The sequence below is a fragment of the Mastigoproctus giganteus genome, chromosome 2, assembly GCF_048544385.1.
Source record: "Mastigoproctus giganteus isolate SK-2022 chromosome 2, ASM4854438v1, whole genome shotgun sequence".
Lineage (NCBI taxonomy): Eukaryota > Metazoa > Arthropoda > Arachnida > Uropygi > Thelyphonidae > Mastigoproctus > Mastigoproctus giganteus.
Window position 1 is genome coordinate 629,309 of NC_143576.1, and position 18,755 is coordinate 648,063.

The 18,755-nt window shown below is 38.2% G+C and overlaps 1 protein-coding gene across 1 annotated transcript in view; it reads left to right on the forward strand.

The window, feature by feature from the left end:
- The first annotated feature begins 4,647 nt into the window (after positions 1-4,647).
- Positions 4,648-18,755, forward strand: part of LOC150089112 (NSFL1 cofactor p47-like) — a 177,537-nt gene continuing 163,429 nt past the window's right edge. The window contains exon 1 of the mRNA XM_090390332.1: positions 4,648-4,850. Coding sequence (XP_090246458.1) covers positions 4,746-4,850 — 105 coding nt within the window. The 5' untranslated portion in view covers positions 4,648-4,745. The remainder of the gene's footprint in view (positions 4,851-18,755) is intronic.

An 18,755-nucleotide genomic window follows, 5' to 3' on the forward strand; every position in this document is an offset into this window, starting at 1 on the left:
TGTGAGCATCCCTAGACTCTGGGGAGATTCCCTTGAATTGGAAAAGTGCCAATGTATTTCCAATACATAAGGGTGGCTCTAAGAGTGAAGTGGGAAATTATCGACCTGTCAGTCTGACTTCAGTGGTAGGGATAATCATGGAGGCAATGATCAAGGGTGAATTCAGGATCATTTGGATCGAACTGAAATTCTCAAGGATACTCAGCATGGTTTGTAAAGGGAAAATCATGTTTAACAAATCTGATTCGCTATTTTGAAAGGGTCACTCATGAGCTGGACTTAGGGAATAATTTCGACATTGTTTATTTAGATTTCAGCAAAGCTTTTGACTCAGTCCCACATGAGCGGTTGCTTTATAAGCTGGAATAGGTTGGATCACTGGAAAATCCTTAGATGGATAGCAGGATGGCTTCAGGGCAAGAGGCAGATGGTTGTGATAAATGACTATTCCTCAGATTGGGTTGATGTAAGAAGTGGGGTTCCCCAAGGGTCAGTATTAGGACCACTGTTGTTTTTAATTTTCATAAACGACATCGATGAAGGGATAGAGGGCGTGATGTCTAAATTTACAGATGATGTTAAAATTGGTAGAGTAGCTAATGATCACTGTCAAGCTCAGCTTTTTCAGAGAGAACTAGATAGACTTAGTATTAGTATTAGTAACGGCCGCATGGTGCAAGAAAGCCTATGGCTTATGCTGCACCAGCCAAAAAAAAAAAAAAAAAAAAAAAAAATCCGAACAAAACAATGATAAAAACAAAAATAAATAAATAAATAACTAAATAATAATAATTAATAAATTAAAAAAATAAAATAAAATATAAATAAAAAGGAAATTAAACCTATCATCCTATGCGCTTCCCTTACGCAAAAGTACTATCCAGATGACCTTTGAATTTCCCCAAACTGTCGGCCTCTACCACCCATGAAGGCAACTTATTCCAGTAATTTATAACTCGCTGGCTAAAATAAAACTTCCTGCAGTCCAATCTAAAACATTTCTCCCCATAACTTGAATTTATGTCCCTAGTTCTAGCATCATTTATAATCTTGAAGATTTTGTCCTCATTCATTTTACTGATGCCTCTCAGAGCCTTAAACACCTCAATCAAATCTCCTCTAAGGTGTCTAGTTTCCAAACTCTGCAACCCACATATTCGAAGTCTTTCTTCATAAGGACGCCCTTTTGCAGATCTCACCAGGCGATTTACCCTTCTTTGCACCCTTTCAAGAAGCTCGATGTCTTTCTTTAGGTGCGGTCTCCATACTTGAACACAGTATTCCAAGTGTGGTCTAACATAAGCCTTATATAATGGGATTATCACGTCCCTATCTCTACTTGCAAAAGTTGATAGATTATCGATAGGACACCATGGGCCTTCCTTGAAACCTGTTTACAATGCTCAGAGAATTTCATGTCTGACCGGGTGGGTGCACGGGCTTGCGCGCGCGCGCGCGAGAGAGAGAGAGAGAGAGAGAGAGAGAGAGAGAGAGAGAGAGAGAGAGAGAGAGAGAGAGAGAGAGAGAGGAGAAGAAGAAGAAATGTTGAAGAGCAGAGCAAGGAAGCATGTTTTATAACTATAAAACTCCAGTTTGTAGAACGGCTGTACCAATAATAACCTGTGGATTAGAATTGTGAGTAAAGCATGACTAAAGATCAGAAAGCAGGTGATGGAGTTGAAGTTTCGTGTGGAAAGACTAGGAAAGACATCGAGCAATTACCTTGAAATTGTTCTTCTTCCAGTTTCTCCCGAAACTGGAAGAAGAACAATTTCAAGGAAAGATTCAGGGAAACAGACTGAGATAGTTTAGATAAGTAAGAGAATGGAGGAAAAGAGACTGCCCTCTCTCTGATTAATAGAGTTATAAAGCTTCATACAGGAGATCGCACCCTTACTAGATCCGTCACCACAGGAGTCCCACAAGGAGGGGTCCTTTCCGCCTTCTGTTCTCATCTATTATCTTCCCACTGGTTGCACATTCTCGATGTCTACTGAGCTATGCAGATGATATCAATATACTCACTCCCATCATCCCTGGTCAAGATCTTGATCTGGTAAAAACGGAAATTAACAACACTCTCACTGCAGTCACATCTTACCTCTGGCAGTTTGGGCTCAAGGTCAATCCTGCTAAGTCCGATTTCATGGTGTATTCATTGAAGCAAATTCCTTCTTCTCTCCAACCTTCGGTCGGCAACACCCTCATCCCAATTGTGTCCAGCCATCGTGATCTGGGCGTTGTATTCGACTCCAAACTTCGATTCAAGGCCCACATAGACATGCTCCTCACACGTGCTTCAAGACTCCGGTGGATAGCAAAACAGCTTCTCTTTCATATCAGAGATAAAAAGATAACCGTGAGGTACATAAGAACAATTATCTTTCCACCTTTACTCTATGCTGCTGAAATTTGGGCGTCAGCGGCACCGTCAATAAAGAAACCACTCTTTGCCACAGAATTCTGGCTCCTAAAGTGGGCCAACAGGAAGCACAACCTTCCAGCTCTGATTCGTACCATGCAGCTTGCCGACTCTGTCGGGATTCCACGGCTTCGCACCTTAGTCGACGACCAACGCCTCCTAGCAACAGTCAAGATGATAACAGGCATCATTGCAACACCTTCATTCTGGGATACCTGTGGTTGGAGGATCCCCCCTGCTGCCCTTAGGGCCAATCCCAAGCTCTACTCGCATTCAGCACGACTCCATCCCTCGGACAGGTTCCTCCCTCAGCAGATGCTCAAGCAAACCCAGGCACTTGACGCCGACCTTAACAAATTCGCTGTTGACCGGACTTACCGGATAAGGGCAATGACTGATATGTACCTTGCATCTGTTCCTGTCTGATTGAGCTGGTGCTCTTATCTCGATGTTAAGTCAGCTCAATCAAACTTAACTCTCATAAGGAGTTCTCTCCTTTGTATCAAAATATGTTTTCATTTGTAAAATTTTGCAGCCTCCCCGAAGTTTCGGGAGGCTGTAAAAATGTAAACCCCTGGCTTTTTGGCCGTGAAGGGCATTAAAGATTCTCTCTCTCTCTCTCTCTCTCTCTCTCTCTCTCTCTCTCTCTCTCTCTCTCTCTCTCTCTCTCTCTCTCTCTCTCTCTCTCTCTCTCTCTCTCAAAGAGGATGTTAGAAATGAAAATGAAGAGTGAAAGAGCAAGCGGGAGGCCGAGAAGAATAAATTCCCAAGAGGTGAAGAGCAATATGGAGAGAAGAGGCATTATCTGGGAGAAGTTGGAGAGAGAGTAATCGTGGGAAAATAGAGCTCAATGGAGAAGATTGGTTTCCTTATTGACCCGGAAAGAAGCTGAAACGATAATGGATAAGAAAATCACTGACTAATTAAGTTTAATAAGTCTGTAAATTGCGTGTGTTCTCTCTTGGCCGTTTCCTCGCCAAAAAAAAAAAAAAAAAAAATTGAGTTTCCAGGATGAAAACCACGATACACTCTCCTGAGATCGAATAACTCAGCCACGTTGTGAAAAAGGCTCATAAAAATTCCTCCCGTCATTGACGAGTTTCAGACTCAAGTGTTTTCAATCAGGCGTGGGGAGGTTGGTGAAAACAACCGCTATCGTCCACGCTACAGGAACTAGAAGATACCAGTGCGAATGGTGCAGCAGAACCGCCAAAATGTTATCATGAATTAGTGTAAGGGAGAATCCAGCCCTCATTTATATTTTGAGGGAATACGAACGCAGGAAAACAACAACAGATCTATTCTTTAGGTGGGCTGATAGGAAGGTGGGAAGATGTATTGTGCCTAAGCATATGAATATCGTTGTTTACAGAAAACACTGCCCTCGTGGGTAGCACAATTGTTATTATGGCCGTCCTGTCCATACTGGATGGAAGAGACCTGAGTTCGAGTGGCATTGATGACGTAAGGGATTTTTAAGGGCCTTTTTCTAAACGTGTTTGAGTTAATCTGTCTCAGACGAGGATAGCAAGGTTTTTCTCCCGGAAACTTTGAATTTATCCAAACGATAAATTTCAGGCAGAAAATTGCGTGTGTTCTGTTGCAATGTATACAGGAAGGACAGGACAGGACAGGTGGATGGGTCATGCTCTTAGTTAAGAAGCATATTAAATCTAAGGCAGTGAATCCAGTTGACATGGGCGACGAGTGCAATGTTGAGTCAGTTTGGTGTGATATAAGCACTGGGAAAACAAAATTGAGAGTTGGACTGTGTTATAGGCCTAAGGACTGTGATGAGTATACCAAATAGCTATACAGAGAAACTGAGTGGGCCGATAAATCAGAATGACAGAAAATCAGAATTGATTGTTAGAAAAAAACTTCCATCTTATTGTAAAAGTCGGTTGTTTGAATAAATTTAAGGAAGAATTAGATATATTTATTAGAGAGGATGGAAAGATGAAATTGGGCAGTTTCCTGCCCCCCCCCCCCCCTTTGGCTGATGGTCTATAAGCTTGCTTCCTTTCATCACATGCCACTACTAATACTAATACTAATATTTAAAAAAAGTAGAGCATGCTTCTGGAATAATCTTATGAGAAATATATAATTTCCTCGTCCCCCCTCTCTGCTATATAATGTAACTTTTAAAAATTATATTTCTTATTATTTTTTAATACTGCCGTAACGTGTAGTACATTCAATAATTTTTGTATGGCGTTCATGTCAACTCATGGGTGCCTCAGTTTGTTGATTTATCGTTTGATGGTTATTTTTTTTGCATTTGTTAGGGAATCCTTGTATTGTATGAGCTATACTGAAAATGGCAGAGAATCATCAATATTTGATTGACGAATTTTGTAAAGTAAGTGGTGTAGAACCTCGGAGAGCCCAGAGTTATTTGGAATCTGCTGGCTGGACCTTAGATGTAAGTTTGCATGACTATACAGTTTAGTTTGCTTGACTGCATAGTTTAGTTTGCTCTGATATTCATTGTGTTATATTTCATTGCATCTGAACTTGTAGACGGAAATAACCAGAATTATGGCCCATAAAGGTGAACATGTAAAACGATAGTTGAGATGTGCCTTCAAACAGGAAATAAGGTATTAAATTAAAAAAAAAAAAAAAAAAAGTAAACTCTACTTGAAGAACTTTAGTTCCAGTTGGTTTCTGACTGGTCTAGAAGCCTGCCGTAGATAGCTCCCCTCTACTGAAAAATACCAGTTATGTTGGATGATTGAATATGGATTAACTTATCAATGAAACAAAAAAAAAGTATATTTGATTATTAAATATAAGATATTTTATTAACAATCATTCAATTTCATAAAATTTTCAATGTAGACTTCTAATTAAAACTACACTGCATAGGTTTAAATGCATAATGGTATTCTGATTGCATATATATCAGAAGGGCTTTACAGAAGATATCATCATAAGTTCTCTGCCATGTGACAAGTTCATGACAGCCAGAATTTAATTGCATTTCTTTCTCTCCCTGTCCCATAGCATTGAAGAATCCAATCCTCCTCCTCTTCCCCTTGGATTTTTGCCCATCACTTCTTAGTTACACCTTTTAACCCCCTTTATCATACTTCAATTTTCTCCTACCCTCCTAATTATTCATATTTAACTCAATCTGCTCATTTCACCCTTTCAAGCCGTCCCCACAGCCACAGAATGGATGTGCGGAAATTTGCCTTTAGCCAACGGATGGTTAATTGCTGGAACAAACTTCCATCTGTCGTTGTGGAAGTTGATAGATTAAATAAATTTAAGGAGGAACTGGACAAACATTTAGAGGGAATTGTTTTGTAAATTTTTTTTTTTTTTTTTTTTTCCCGCTGATGCTGCACAAGCTCATACACTTACTTGCTTGCATCACATGCCACTACCTACTACTACTACTATCTCAAAAGTTTCGGGTGTACTGTTATCCCTTCTTGCAATTACAAACTAAACTACCCATTCTTTTGTATACTATATTTTAAAATTTTTTTTTAAATTTTAATTATATTATTATTTTTTAAATTTAGGAATGCAGTCAATCCTCCCATGTACCCTTCCATACTTACCCTGTAAATTATGATAAAATATTTTTTATTATGGGGAATGAAAATGTGGTTATAATGTTTTAAATTAAACTAAATTTTAAAAATACTTTAACCACAAAATAAATACAGAAAAATAATTAATGCTGCTGATTGCATTATGGGGAAAACAAGGTGCTGTTTCGGTTCTGTGAACCTCAACAGCCTTATACCAAAACAAAAGCTTTATACTAATTAACATAAAAATCTAAAGGAAAAAATGTAAAGCAACACTCACCCCTGGGGAATTGAATGCAAGGCTCCCTGCCCAAAGTGACACATGCTCACACCCCGAACAATGAGTGCTCCCAGTGGCATAGCCAGGGTAGGAACAGCAGTTACATTGTACCTGCTGATGCTGAAATCTGGTATTGTGGTGATTTTTAGCATTAGGCAATTGACACCTTTTTTGTGAATGTACCTGCCTACAAAAAATCCTGGCTACACTACTGAGTGCCACTAAAATAAAAATACCACAAAAGATAATTACAAACAAACCACAAAGAAACAAATAGATTTCTCTTGAAAAGATAATGCACACAATCTTTTTGAGGGACACCAGCACTTGTGAACTCTGAAAAGGCTCATATATCAATCACTGATCGCTATCTTAGCAAAATATCAGTGAAAGTCCTGATATGCCCCAGGCATTAGAGAAATAACAAACTAAATATAAAATACACTATGGTCATGGCTAGTGCCCTCTATGAAATATATTTTTTTGTAGAGTTGGTGAATTTCATAGGAGAAAATAGCACCTTGCCTAACCCATAACTCTTATGCCAGCATTAATTATTTTTTTGTATTTATTTTGTGCTTCATGTGTTTTTAAAATGAATAAAGTATTTTCTGTTTTGTGTGAGGTTAATTGTTTGCTTGCCATCTAATAGACTTCATGCTAGCAATTGCATCCATCCTTTTTTTAATTAGTTGGAGTGTGCAAATATTACTCATCCAGAAACAATAATTTCTCTCTATACCCATCCTGAAAGGTGGAAGGGGTATGAATTATGGTAATATATCTGTACCCAGCAGTTCTCAACTAGTGTAACCCCTGCACTTTGGTGTGCCATGACATTCTTCAGAAAGCTTGCCACAAGGTAGGAAAAACTCCGTTGAGTTCAGTGTTCCATAAATATAGTATCTTTTAAATCAGTGTGACTTGATTGACAAATGGTTGGTAATGATAGTTGCATCGGTTTTCATTTTTTTAATTTGTTTCTTTGTGCACATCAACATTTTTTTGAAAAAAAAAATATATTTTTTTACAGGTGACCACATAAAAAGGAAATTGGGTGTATTAATAGAAAATGAGTAAAAAAATGTTTAGAGTATAAGAAATTTGAAAATAATAATGGTAATTTTCATTTTTAAAAAAATCTAAAAAATATTATTTTTTTTAAGAAACAATTGTGAGTTTTCTCAGACACCATGTGAGCATTCATGTTCCATTTAAGGATGCAACCCATGAAAGTTTAATATATGAGAATTAATTCACTAAGTATGCCACAATTGAAATATCATAATACAATGTAATAAGTAAATCAACAATATCACTGTTTAAAATTATGAGGTGTTTAACTTGACATAAGGCTGACAATAATTTCAACTTGAGAAATAACTGAGAGCCCAGGACAAATTTATTTACAAGATGAGAGAGAAATTATACAGAAATGTCATCCAGACTTTTGCTACTTGCCCACCAGACACAGCATGGGTTAACACCTGTCTTCTATCTGGATAGTATTATAGAAAATGAGAATTCTCCATTCCACTCCCAAATACATTAACACATTATGGCTTAAACTGCTGATGCACTATGAAACGTAAACCAACCAAACCAACTTATATAGATCATCTGCATCTCTCTCATAGTTAAGTGAATAAACAATGTTTATCCAACATAGCATTAACTTCTTAGCTCTAATTACATATACAGTAATACCCCGACTTACGCTACCCCGACTTACGCGAACTCGGAGTTACGCGGTTCTTGATTTTTTCGTTTGGCAACGCTGCCGCCCACTATCTTCAAGGTCGTTTTTCATATGTTATCGATATACGGTGCGACGGCGGGGAATAAGAGCGAAAGATGAACAAAATTCAACTTTGCTGCTTTTATGTTTTTTATATCAGTGAAGGGGAAACATTTCACCATAATAACGTAAAAACCAACAAATTCCAGCTATCGGTATAATCGCAAATGCAATTAGATCGAGTTTACTACCAGTTTATAACAGATTTCACTAGCAGAAACGCAACTGGATTTTTATTGTTTTATGGTAGTAACCCCTAGAAATGTGAGGTGTTAATAGTGTATCTCTGCCTTTATGGTGTTGTTTATTCAGTTGCTACATGCGCGCAGCTTTGTTTATGCGTATCAAGCATGCCTCCTCGTTTTGTAATTGTGCTTTATTCCCTAAAAATGAGTAAAATACTTAATTAAAAGGTGTGAAAAGGAAGCGTCCTGGTGAAGACACTGCAGATTCAGAGAGAAAAAGAAAAGCAATTATCGATAAACAGAGGCGGACTGGATCAAAAATTCTTACCCAGGAAAATTTATAGTGGCCTCATACTATGGTTTATGGCCAAAATCACACTGGCCCACCGGGGTTTCTCCGGTAAGGCTTATGGCCAGTCCGCCTCTGTCGATAGAGAAAAAATATGAAATTGTGAAGCGCTTTGAACGAAATGAAAGACCATGCGATATTGCACGTGCTACAGGCCTAAATGAAGCAACGGCGAAAAGCACATGACAATTGCAAACTTGAGAGGTTGAAAATTGAAAAGGGCTCAATTGTAAAGGGCTTAAAAATTTTAGAAAATATAGACTCCAACGAAGAACGCGTTATAGCTACAAAGCAAGGAATAAAAAAATTATTAGCTTGCTACGAAGAAATTCTGCGTGAAAAAAAGAACGCGCTGTGTCGTCAGACGAATTTGTTAGATTTTATGAAGCCATCGACATCGAAATAACTTTTTAACGTAAGTCATTTGTTTTTTTAATACATATTTTGTATTAATATGTATAAAGAACTGCAATTTTATTAATATTTTTCTTCTAAAGTAGTGTTTTTGTTAGTCCTTGGTCCCAATTAAGCAAAATTTATATGTATTTATATGCAAAGTTCTACCCCGACTTACGCGATTTTCGTCGGACCCACCTATCGCGTAACTTCGGGGTATTACTGTACTTCAAATTATGGATACATTAAGTTAAAGTAGTAATCCAGATCACAGCACTTAGGCTTTACCAAGAAATTATCATGTGAATGTATTATAAAAATATATTAGCATTTTTTGACTTCAATAACTGAATTTTAATAAATTATATGATTCCCTTAACATTTGGTTCTTCTAGGCATGAATACAGACTCATGCCTAGAAGAACAATCACAGGAGCTGAAAAACATCATTTGGGGCATCATCGGTCTATGATATTCGAAGAAAAGGTGAAGATTTGATCAAACCAGAAGATGGACATTGGCTGTGCAACACAGGAACAAATAATGAATGTTGGGTGGAATTGGGTTGCTGATCAATAAAAGACTAACAGATTCAACCTTAAAAGTAGAAAGTATTACTGAAACAATTGCTTGTTGTGCTATTAAGCTAAATAGTTGCTATTCTCTTCAAATTATGCTGCTACAAGCTTGTGCTGCTACAAGTAGCCATAATGATGATGAAGTTGAAGATGTATTGTGCCTTTACAAGCAAGATGACTACTACCATAACATTGTAATGGGAGATTTTCAATGTATTAGTAAGATCCAAAGTGTGGAAAAATCTGTTAGCCCATATGGAACTAGAAAAAGAGATGGTAGAGGCAGCCTACTAATTGAATTTGCAGAGGAACAAAATTTGTTCATCATGAACTCTTTCTTCAAGAAAAAAGCCAAACAAAAAACATAGACATAGAAGAGAACCCTCTTGGAAATTCTAATGAAATTGACAACCAATTAAACAATATTCACTGACTGCTCAGTCTTGAACCATTTTAATGTTGGAAGTGACTATCAGTTACCGAGAGCAAAAATCAAAATTGATTGCAATAAAGAACAAAATAAATTGGTCAAGGCAACTAAAGTGAAGATCGACACTAAGAACTAGAACTGTCGAGTTGTTTTTGTGAAATATCTGTGTCAAGAAGGCCTTGCAGCAAGGCCTTCTTGACACAGATATTTCAACTTCAATTTCTGATAATAACAAAGTCATTGAGGTTATTGCAGACACTGCCTATGCCCTTGCACCTACTGTAAAACAAGAAAACCAACCAGAATATCAAGAGAAACAATTGCTATGATGAAAAAGAGACAAGAAATGAAGAAAAGTGGTAACATAAGAAACAAGGTAGAATATGTAGAAATGTGGAAGACCATAAAACGCATAAAAGAAGAAATATATGAGTTCAACATTGCTCTTGTCAGAAGAACACTAGAAGAAAATCAAGGTTAAAGAGAGAAAAATGGTTATACAAAAGCCAGATGTCTGCTTTGAAGTTTAAAGATGGCACAACAACAAATACTAAAATGAGTGGAAGAATTTTATTGAAATATTTCTAAGGAGAAAGGAACAACTGGATCCAACACCAGATTCAGAAGCTGTACCAGAAATATTGGTGGAAGAAGTAGATGCTATAAAATCAATGAAAAATGGCAAAGCAGCAGGACCCAATAAAGTCACTGTTGAAAGCTGGAGGCCACCAGGTGTATAAAGCTGTAGCAAAACTATTTTCAAAAGGCCTTCTAATTAACAAAGTATCTGTACAATGGAAAAATGCAGAAACCATCCTACTGCACACAAAAAAAGTGACAAGGCAGATTTAAAAAACTATTGACCAATAAGCCTATTGCTAGTTGTATACAAAGTTTTACAAAGATACTTTCAAGAAGTTTAGGTACAATACTTGGATGCAGCACAACTTAAAGAACAAGCAGGTTTCAGAAGCGGCTTTAGTACAATGGATCACATTCAAACAGTGCAGCAAGTTATAGAGTGGAAAAATGAATACCACCCTCCATTATGTATAGCCTTCATTGACTGTGAAAAAGCATTCAACTCAGTCACAAAACAAGCAATAATCAATGACCTAGTCAACCAAGGTGTAGACAGAGCGTACATCAGTATTCTCCAATCGATACATGAAAAGGGGACTGCATTAATACCAATCAACAATGATAAAGTTCAGATCAACATAGAAAAAGGCATCCGACAAGGAGACACAATATCCCAAAACTGTTTTCTGCCTGTTTAGAAGAAATTTTTTGCAAGCTAAATTAGGATAATAAAAGACTCGAGATAAATGACAATTACCCGAATGACTTGCAGTTTGTAGATGATATCATTCTCTTTGCCAGTGATCCGGAAGAATTACAGCAAAACATTGAAGAACTGCATAATGAAAGTAAGTTTTGTTTGAAGATTAATATCAAGGAAACACAAGCTATGTCCAACAAATTCACAAGACTAAAGAAAATCATGGCTGATGGACAGAAGTGGAAAGGTATGTTTACCTGGACAAGAAATTTCAAAAGATGGAAACATCATGATGGAAATTGAATGGTGCATAAAATTGGGATGGCAAGCATTTGGGAAGCTTGATATAGTCTTCAAGACAAACTTGCGACTCTGACTGAAATAAAGTTTTTAATCATTGTATCCTCCCGGTTCTAACATATGGTTGTGAAACATGAACATCGAAAGCCAAAGCTTCACAGAGACCAAGGGTCACACAAAGAAGTATGGAGCACTGAATTTTGAACATGACAAAAAAAAAAAAAAAAAAACGTGCATGGTTTCACCAACAAACCAAGGTCTGTGATATCATTGAAAGAACAAAGCTCTTCAAATGGAAACGGGCAGTCACATATCAAGAAGACCTGACTGTAGATGGACAAAACAAATTTTGGAATGCATTAGCATAAGTAGAGGCATATGATGCAAGAAAGCAAGCTTATATAGCATCAGCAAAAAAAAAAAAACCTTCCCATTTCACCCATCAATTCACTCCAAAGGTTTGTTTAGTTCAGCCTTGAATTTTTTAAACTGTCAACTTCCATGATGATGGAAGCTTGTTCCAGCAATCAACCACCCACTGGATAAAGCCAAATTTTCACACATCTGTTCTACAGCTATCTTTCCTCAATTTGAATTTATTCCTCCTCAGGTGTGGAATCTGAGCAAGAGAAAGAATCCCATAAGTATTGAGCTTGCGCAAACCATTCAAGGACTTATACACCTCAATAAGATCACATTGCAGGTGCCTAGTGTCCAGACATTGCAATTTGCAGAACTTAAGTCTATCTTGGCGTCTTCATAGCCAAGTGGGCAGGAGCAGCAGTGCGAAGTACATGCTTCTTGATCAGACCGGGGTTCGAGCCCGTGATCCACCAAATATGGAGGATGCGGAAAGGTCAGGGAATGACCACCGCATATCCCCGGAGCAATATGGCCTTAGTTGCTAATGCTCCTAAAAACCAAATACAAGCCTATCTTGTTAACTAACACTAACCCTTTGTTCCACTCACCAGTACAGAGAAGGGCAACGAGTGAGTTCCACTCACTCGTTGCCCTTCTCTGTACTCGTTCCAGCAGCTCTACGTCCTTCCTAAAATGAGACTTCCAAACCTGCGTACAGTACTTAAGGTGTGGCCTGACCATTGCCTTATACAAGGGGACAATCACCCCCTTATCCCTTTTAGCAAAATTCCTGTATATCATTGACAAGACACTCTTACAGCATTTTTGCACTGTTCAGAAAACATATCTGACTGCACAATTACCCCCAAATCCTTTTCATTCTCCACTACCCTGAGTGCAGTACCACCCAGTTGATACAGTACTCTAGGGTTACTACTACCCATATACAGTACTTTACATTTGTCAATGTTTAACTTAAGTTGCCACCTCTCAGCCCATCTGCTCAACTTTTCCAGATCCTGTTGCAGTAGTGTACTGTCATTAACAACCCTGCCAACCTTCGTATCATCTGAAAACTTAGGCATTAACCCTGATATACCTTCATCAGTGTCATTGTTAAATACCGAAAACAACAATGGGCGCAACACCAAACCCTGGGGGACCCCACTAATAATATTAGTCCATGAAAAGCAGTGTCCATTGATAACCACTCTCTGTCTTCTCCCACTCAACCATCCTTTTATCCATTGTAGCAACTTTCTCTTAATGCCATACTCTCCAATTTGTATAGTTTTCCATGTGCAACAGTATCAAAAGCTTTCCTAAGTTCCAAGTATATGATATTCAAATTATTTTTTGCATCCAGTTCTTTTGTGATCACAACATAGTATCCAATCAAATTTGTCAGACAAGGCATTAATCCCTTAACAAACCCGTGTCTGAACTATAAGTGCAGTCTTTTCTAGATGATCCTGCATAATTTCCTTAACCAGTGCCTCCATTATTTTCCCTGAAACAGAAGTTAGATTAACAGGTCTGTAATTACTCGTGTCATCCTTTGTGAATTGGAGACACATTTACTCATCTCCAGTCCATGGGGACCTCCACTGAGTCCAAGGAAGCTTTCATAATTATGGCGAAGGGTTTGCTTACTTCCTTTGCTATCTCCTTTAATGTAACTGGATAATCCCATCCACCCCAGGTGCTTTCCTTATGTTTAACTTCAACAAATTCTCCTCCACTTTGCTCTCATTTATTATGAAATCATGTAGCGCCCCATTGGAGTTTGATATACTACTGGCATTCCTCTCCTTGAATAACTCCTCGTGTGAATGTAGATGCAAAATATTCATTTATTTTGGCAGCTATCTGAGCACGATCACCAATAGTCAAACCATCTATGTTAAGTGGACCAATCTGATTCATTCCTTTCCTTCTAGAGTTTACATAAGTAAAGAACTCTTTGCATCATTTGCCAAAGATTTCTCATAATCAGCCTTCGCTTGCCTAGCTTCCTTTGTGACTTGATTACAGACTAACTTATATCTGCCATAGGCTTTTGTGTCACCTGATGATTTATATGCATTCCATGCATTTTTCTTCTCTGCCACAAGCCACATTAATTCATCCGATATCCATTTAGGCCTAAACCTTGAACAGTATTTTTTAGTTGGTCTGAAAAGCCTAGTACCGTCCAAGATTAATTTCCTGAGGGCCTCCCATTTAGAATTCATCATTGGTAACATCATCAGTTGATCTTGAATTTAAAGCCTCTGAGACCACTGTAGTCACCTTTACGAAAGCAAAAATCCTTCCCCTTACCCTTGATGGTAGTTACATCTTTAAGTAAATCCCACATCATACACTATGAACACTGCCACCTAGTGGTTTCTTTATCTGCAGATTCTTAACTCATGAAGAATCACTGCTGATAATCAGATGAAGAGCATTATTCCCTCTGGTTGCCTCTCGGACATGTTGCTGAAGAAAACACTCATCCTATAAATCCACAAAAGTGTTGCTAGTGACCAACCACAAGTTCTAATCAGTATCCGGGAAGTTAAAATCACCCATTATGAAAACAGTCTGATTTACTGGCCCACTCTATATCTCTGCACAACGCTCATTATACTCATCAGATTCATGAGGCCTATAATACACACCTATTCTCATTTTCCTTTTCCCAGTGCTTATGCCACATCATACTGACTCAACATTGTATTGTCCACCAATGTCAGTTGGATTCAGTTCCTTAGATTTTGTGTTTCTTAACTAACAGCATAACCCTTCCTTTCCTGCCTATCCTTTCTGTACACATTGTAACCTCCAAATTCCAATTCTGCATTCCCTATATCTGTGTTTCACCACATTTCTGATATCCCAACGATATCTGCCTTTGATGTCTTGACCAGCACCTCAAATTCATCAAATTTATTTACTAAACTCCTAGGATTGGTGTTCATGCAAGTATACATGCACCTGTTCTTACTCTTAGTTATCCTAACGCAGCCCATGTAGTTACTTATTACATAATGACTCTTAGCAGTCCTGGAAATCCCCAGCAACATGCTTTCCAGGTTATTGCTCATTTCAATAGAAGCAGTGCAAGAACCACTTTGACCTCTGCATGGTAGCAGTTTTCCAACCCACCTATCCCTGCCTTGAAAGTATCAGCAAATATTCTTGCATGTTTGGTCTGGTGGACTGTGTAGTGGCTGACCTGCAAACACCATTTTAGAGCTGTACCCTTAAAATGTAAGGAAGATTTGATCTCACCATTATGCCTATCATAACCTCAAAATGCATCAGTCATACTGCATGATGGAAGAGACTAAACGCAAATTCCACCACTTCAAGCCTCCAATAAACTAAGTGGTTGAATTTCACTGGTTGATGAGAGTGCATCTACCACCTAGTATTGCCTCATGACACAGAGGGGTGGCATTCCTTTGTGTGGTGTGGGTGCCACACCTCGACCTCTGCTCATGTTGATTCGCACTTGGGTAGTCAACTCTAGTATGCTAGGTGCTATATTTCAGTATCCGCACATGAGTTATACATAGAATTTCCAACAGTCCCTGGTGTGCTATGGCCATAAATGCCGATGCACCTAAAAAATTCCCAAACAATCCAACACTCCCACCATCGTGAAGGTGCAAACAGAGGATTTGTAGGTCACACACCGACTGGACTTCCAAAATTAGGTCCACTTGACTCTAGTGTCACTCAAATGTCAGTTCCATCAGCATTTTAGACTCCCAGGTAGCAAGCACAGCTTGCCACACTTGAGTCATACTCCACTTTTGTGTCATACTCCACTGTCTGTGACAGCCTCAAGGACTAAGTTTCCATGTATATTTCACCAAATAAAGAATATACTCTGAAGATTTAGATGACCTGATTACGTAGTTTACTTAGCTGCTCCAGTTTGTTTACTTAGTAACTTTAACGGGCACTTTCCTCTGTGGACTCTCCACAAATAGACATTCATGAAAAATTAATTGAATCTCTTCTTGACAAGTAGAATTTCACATTATTTAACACTGGTACTAACACTTATATCCACGTCTCAATCAGAGCATTCGCAGCTATTATCTTTTAGTCTCCAGCATTATTTCCATAATCCAGCGGACTGCTTTAGACAACTCTCCCATTAGTGATTGCTATCCAGTTCTTTGCAAATGTCAAACAACTACTTGCCAGGGACAGAATCCTGCACAAAATGGAAATTCTCCAAAACAAATTGGAACATATTCACCACTAGTATCTCATTTAATCATCAGATCATCAAATTCCAACTAATCATTGATATTACTGACCATATAGTGCCACAGATTCTAATAGCACCCAATGCTATATCCCAAATATCAGTGGGCATACGTGCTGAGCATTGGTGGAACAAAGCATGTTAAAAAAAGGAAAAGAACAAAGCACGAAGCCTGTCCCGGGAAACTCCATAACTGAAAACTTATTAATTTAAAAAAACTGAAAGCAGAGGTGCACTATATAAGAAGAAAAGCAAGAAAAGACTCTTGTATCCACTATTACAAAGAACATAGCAGAATAATTTGTAATTCAATGAAAAAAACTGAATGGGAAATTTACATCAGCATCTTCTCTGATCTTAAGTTGAATTGGACAGGACTTGTATTCCAATAGAAAAAGCAAAAGCCTTGGCAGAATCCTTTTCACAAATCTTGGCCATATCTACTTATAATTCATCCTTCTATCAAGGTAAAGCTAAAGCTGAGCAGCATAAATTAAACTTCAGTACCAAGCTGTCTCTCTCATATAGTAAAATACCATAGGCTCAAGTGTAATTTGATATAAAACTACACTTGAGCCTTTACTGCAGAATACTTAAAGAGATTGCCCATAGTGCACCATCAATTCTAGAATTGAAGAACATAAATATGACATGGCCAAATACGGAGGATGCGGAAAGGTCAGGGAATGACCACCGCATATCCCTGGAGCAATATGGCCTTAGTTGCTAATGCTCCTAAAAAAAAAAAAATAACAATGACATGGCCCACAGCTTAATAACAAAATTGGATTCTGCAATGCACACATGGTGTGGTGATCCTCACACATGGTGTGAGATTTCAAGAAAACTTCTGTTCTAACCACTGACGGGTACAGGAAACATGGACTGTACAAATAAACCTTCATTATTGGCATAACCAACAATATTAACTGAAACAAAGGCATGCAATAGATGTTAACCATATACATATTTTAAAAAGCAGAGAATTAGAACAGATAAAAAACAAAAATAGAAACCATAATAGTTATATCTTTAAAATGAACCCCTTCCCCCTTCTAACATGATCTTGATCCCATCCACACAATTGAGATGCTCACAACGTTTAGCTGCCAAACGTAAAAATATAATTGTAAACCACCATCTTGATATGTATGACTCAAGTTTAATTTTATTAAATGTTAATCTGATTAACTAAATTATTAACTAATTTCAAGATTACCATTAGTGATCGCATATGACGAAAGCAAGCTTATACAACATCAGCCAGAAAAAAAAAAAAAAGAGAGAGAGAGAAACTTCCCATTTCACCTATCCATTCACTCCAAACGTTTGTCCAGTTTTTCCTTGAATCTATCTAAGCTATCAACTTCCACAATGACAGATGGCAGTTTGTTCCAGCAATCAACCACTCTCTGGCTAAAGGCAAAGTTCTGCACATCTATTCTGCAACTGTCTTTCTTCAATTTGAATTTATGCCCCCCCCCCCCCCCAAAGTGCATAATCTGAGCAAGTGGAAGAATCCTATCAGCATTGAGCTTGCTCAAAACATTCAAATCCTTACACACCTCAATCAGATCACCTTGCAGGTGCCAAGTCCCCAGACATGGCAATTTGTAGAAGTGAAGCCTTTCTTGGTAAGAGCACCCTTTGTTCCTCCTCACCAATCTCATTGCCTTTCTCTTCTCTGTACTCGTTCCAGCAGCTCTACATCCTTCCTAAAATGAGGTGTCCTGACCAGAACTGTAGCTCAGACAAAATGGCATCCCAGTAGCAAATGAAACCAAAATTCTTGGGGCTTATATTTGACATTCTTTTGGCACATCCATCAACTGCAGACAAAATACAAGAGTCCTGAACCTGCTATGTGCCAACTAAGAACTGGGGAGCAGATCATTCCGCTTTATTTTGCCACTTTATCTTTATCATTCCACTTTATCATGCACTAGTCTGGTCTAAACTTGATTGTGGATCCTAGCTAATAACAGCATATTGCAATGGCTAGACCTATCAACCATCAACATTGCTACTAGAGGCATTCAGAACATTTCCTGTCCTGAGTTTATACATCAAAGCAACTGAACCACCTTCATTGATTAGGCATAGGTGGTTGTTTAAACTGAAATCCCTTCTAGACCACCCCTTGTGGATGTCTGTCTTCAAGCCATAATGAGGAAACCTATATAGCACTCCAGACTGCCAACCATCCCTTTAGTGTCTATGTCAAAGAGCTACTTAGAGACCTTAACATCATGGTAGACAAGGTTGTCCAGTAACCAAGACAACCATTTCCACACTGGTATGCTCACCTACCATCATGCAGCTTCTCCATTAATAATAATGGGGGAAAGCCTACCATCATGCAGCTTCTCCATTAATAATAATGTGGGAAAGCACTGTTTACTTACAGTTATGTGCTGTACGTCTAGCCAAATACACTCACTTCTTGTTTGTCTTCACTGAGGCCTCCTACTGTGGGGATACATGTTTTGACCTCTGATCAAAACATGTATCCTCACAATAGGATGATGGTGATTTCCATGTTGATTCAAGAACC